Genomic DNA, 3,791 nt, shown 5'->3' with positions numbered 1-3,791 from the left:
CTCCTGTTGTTGCAGTTATTTTGCATTAATTATTTTTTTAACTTTTCCCACAGATTCCTTGCAACAGGCGAATCGCTTTCGTCGCTACAGTACCAGTATAGGATTGGGATTTCAACATTATCAGGTATCATCAAGTATACATGCCGCGCATTGTGGGACAGTCTACATGAAGAGTTTATCCCACAGCCCACAACAGAGAGGTGGCTCGAAATATCTGACCAATTTTACAGCATCTGTCAGTTTCCGAATTGCCTGGGTGCAGTTGATGGCAAGCACATCAGGATCACTAAACCAGCAGGATCGGGATCTGAGTTTTTTAATTATAAAAAATATTTCTCAATAGTCCTGATGGCGATTGCAGACGCCAAGTACAAATTCATTGTGGTGGATATTGGGGCCTATGGACGCTCCAATGACTCACAAGTTTTTAAAATTTCAGCAATGGGACGTAATTTGTACGGAAACACATTCCAATTCCCACCTCCAAGACCGCTTCCTCAAACTTCTGGGCCACCACTGCCATTTGTCTGCGTAGGTGATGAAGCGTTTCAGCTGTCAGAACACCTGCTGAAGCCGTACGCAAGCAGAGACTTGACACCAACAAAAAGAGTGTTCAACTATCGCCTGACACGAGCACGGCGGATGGTGGAGTGTTCGTTTGGAATTCTTACAGCTAAATGGAGAGTACTGTTGACCGCAATTAACTTGAAAACAGAAAATGTGGATGAGGTGGTAAAAGCATGTGTTGTGCTACACAATTTGGTTATTAGTAAGGAACAGATTGCCATCGAAGACAATGATGTTGAAACCACATTGCATGATTATCGCAGTGTTAATGTGCGAAGTACTCTAGCAGTGTCCAGAATGAGGGACACATTTGCCGAGTACTTTATGTCACCTGAAGGTAGAGTTGAATGGCAGGATGACATGGTTTGAGATGTTAAAACCAATTTTTAACCTTGTTGTACCAAACCATTTCTGTGGTTTAAGTTACTGTACCCTTCAATTTTGGTAAAGTATTAGTACCTTTGTATCAGTATTCTATATTGTTTTACTACCTATTTTTTGTACCAAAATATTCCCATTTTTTAAATTCCTGACAAAGCTCTTTTAAAATTGAACAAAAATTATCATTTAGTTAAAAACTTTCTACTAAATCATGTAGTGTGGTGTGTAGAAAAAAATATAGGGGCTATAAAGCGGTATCCAAGGACCTTCCACAGTACTGCCCACCAGCAGGCCTCCCCCCACCGCCACACACGTACGTAATTACTCATACATGTTCTTGTACACACACTCCCATACATTCACATACTCACACACACCTACTCTCGCACAATCACTCACACACACACACTCATTGAGTTTTATACATCGACATGTTATATTAACAGTAAAACAAACAAAAACATTTGACAGACTGAAAAAAATTTTTTATTTTTATCAGCTTTAGCTGGAATTTTTTCTTTTATATTTTTGTAATAAAACTTTTTTATTGGTAACAACAAAACACATTAAAGATTGGTGTAATGTGTAGCGGAAATAGTATTGGAGGGGCTCTCAGTTTGGACCACTTCAACAGGGGTGTTGTGGGAGGATGTAGTTTGTGAGGGGTCAGATAGCAAAGGACAAGGTATAGGAATGGAGAAAGAAGGTGAAGGGGTGGATAAAGCTGATGAAGGGGTGGAGAAAACAATAGACGGGGGGGAAACTAAACTGTGGGTGAAGGACGCTTGAATTTGGGATGTGGAAGGAGACTGGATGTATTGGGAAGGGAGTGTAGGTTGAGAAGGGAGTGTAGGTTGGGAAGGGAGTGTAGGTTGGGAAGGGAGTGTAGGCACGGATGCAGTTGGGAACTGGTACGGGGAAGCAGACTGGAAAGGGGCAGGAGGTTGGTACTGGGTAAAATGGTATGGTACAGGAGGGGTAGGAAGGACCGGGCCTGGAGCAACTACTGGGCCTGTTGGAGGGGCTGCTGATGTCACCTGTGCTAAGGCCACCTGGCAGGCTTGCATTACATGTAGCTGCTGTTCAGGAGTTAGGTTGTCCAGCCGCTCAATCGCAGCTTTGAAAAAAGAATGATGCGGCGCTTTATTTGCATCTAGATGCATCCTTTCAACACGCGTGCCTAAATCAAGCACCTCTCTAGTAACAAGATTGAACCCAGCAGACATTTGCTGGGTCATGACTTTCATAGTGTTTTGAAAGGATGCATGTAGATTCATAAACTCTGCAGCCAACTGCTTTTCCTGACCCCGCTGACGCAGCCGCCCAGAACTCAAAGGTGTTCTATAGAGGGCAGCTGTGTCACAGGGGTGAGGTAAAGGAAAGCCTACCTCGTCAACAGCAGCTTCATGTAATGAAGCCTGCACAGATGCTCCAGCAGAGGTGGATGGGGCTGAGGGATCACACACAAGGGAAGGCAGGGAGGGTGCAGAGGGGTTGGGTATGTTGTGGTCCATGGTGGCGGCCTCCTGGGGGATCGCTCCAGAAGGGTTCAATGCAGGCTCCCGCGTGCTGCTGAAGGTGCTGTTGAAAAAAGTAGAAAAAAATAGACATTAATATCATGATATTCATTAGCCCTGGCTGCCAAAAAAAAGATTACACATTTGACCATTTTTTATTTAGTCACTTCTGGTAGGAATGTTTACCTTCTTGTCACCATAGTTGATTTCAGGAATGACAGGGCCTCAGAATACTTATAGCGGCTCCTGCGTCCTCTTGATCCGCTGGGAGCCTGCATCTCTTTGTTGAACTCCTTCTTGAAGCGATCCCGCATTGACCGCCACCGCAACTGAACTCTTTCCCCTGAAAATTGAAAACACAAAATGATTAGGATCAAGCACAATACATTCGGAAACATTACTGAAATGTGAATACTTACGCTGTTCTTTCTGTGCCCGAGAATGGAGTTCCTCCCAGTTAGATAGCACAGCCTGGCACACTTCCTCCCAGAGTCGTCTAGTAACACAAGCATCTGCATGGAAGCGGTCCGCCATATTCCAGAGCGGCTCACGATCTCTCACCATATCAATCAAGAGGTCCACATCAATAGCCACATCCTCACTGTCGGAATCGTGAGCACGCTGTGAAGCCTGTTTAAAGACAAAAAAGGTAAACATAACAATCACAGCATTATGTACAAACCTTATAAAAGTCCTAAAAAAAAAAACCTTACTCTATGGCGACCGCCCCGGCGTGGTTGCCGACGACTCTGGGAGGCACTTTGAGGAACTCTCGGATGAGCCACAGATTCAGAAGCCTATAATGAAAAAAAAAAAGAAGAAAAGGAAAATTAAATGCTGTTATGTTGATCTTGTTTTTAGGTCCAGTGATGTGTAAGAACATGTTTTAGTGCAATTAATGCAAAGATACTTACATGCGGGGAGCCCACTCCAGGCATTTCTCCGCTACGCCCGTCTCCTTCTGAGAGACCCTCTGGTTCAGCTTCCTATTAAACAAGAATGCATATATAGGGTTATGTGTACCAAGAATGTTCTGGCAATAATAAAAAAAAAAAAATACCTAATTTCGCTGGCGATGTGAGGGAGGGCTCCCAGAAGAAGACATGTCTGGCTGAAATTCTGTAATGAAAACAATTGTTACCTACAACACTAACCATATTCAAAGCTTTCAGGCCTGTATACTTACAATATGGGTTGCAAATTAGGATTTTGCAGTAGTGTCCTGGGCAAGTTCCTGCATGAAAAAAGCACGATGTAGTTTAGATTTGTGCTGTGTGCAACATTTATTTTTACAATCAAACAAAACAACAAAAATAGTAAAAAATA

At 43.2% G+C, this 3,791-nt stretch overlaps 1 protein-coding gene across 1 annotated transcript; it reads right to left on the bottom strand.

Moving 5' to 3' along the window:
- Nucleotides 1-2,145: 2,145 nt before the first annotated feature.
- On the bottom strand, nt 2,146-3,236 carry LOC141101193 (uncharacterized). The gene is made up of 4 exons (XM_073590062.1): nt 2,885-3,236; nt 2,652-2,808; nt 2,242-2,529; nt 2,146-2,188 (listed from the first exon to the last, which is right to left on the bottom strand). Exons 1-4 carry the CDS (start codon nt 3,120-3,122, stop codon nt 2,146-2,148), a joined length of 726 nt encoding a protein of 241 aa, XP_073446163.1. The 5' UTR covers nt 3,123-3,236.
- Between the last annotated feature and the right edge of the window lie 555 nt (nt 3,237-3,791).

This window comes from Dendrobates tinctorius, unplaced genomic scaffold (assembly GCF_039654945.1).
Source record: "Dendrobates tinctorius isolate UK_male_01 unplaced genomic scaffold, ASM3965494v1 ptg000116l, whole genome shotgun sequence".
Lineage (NCBI taxonomy): Eukaryota > Metazoa > Chordata > Amphibia > Anura > Dendrobatidae > Dendrobates > Dendrobates tinctorius.
This window is presented reverse-complemented; position numbering and strand designations above follow the sequence as displayed.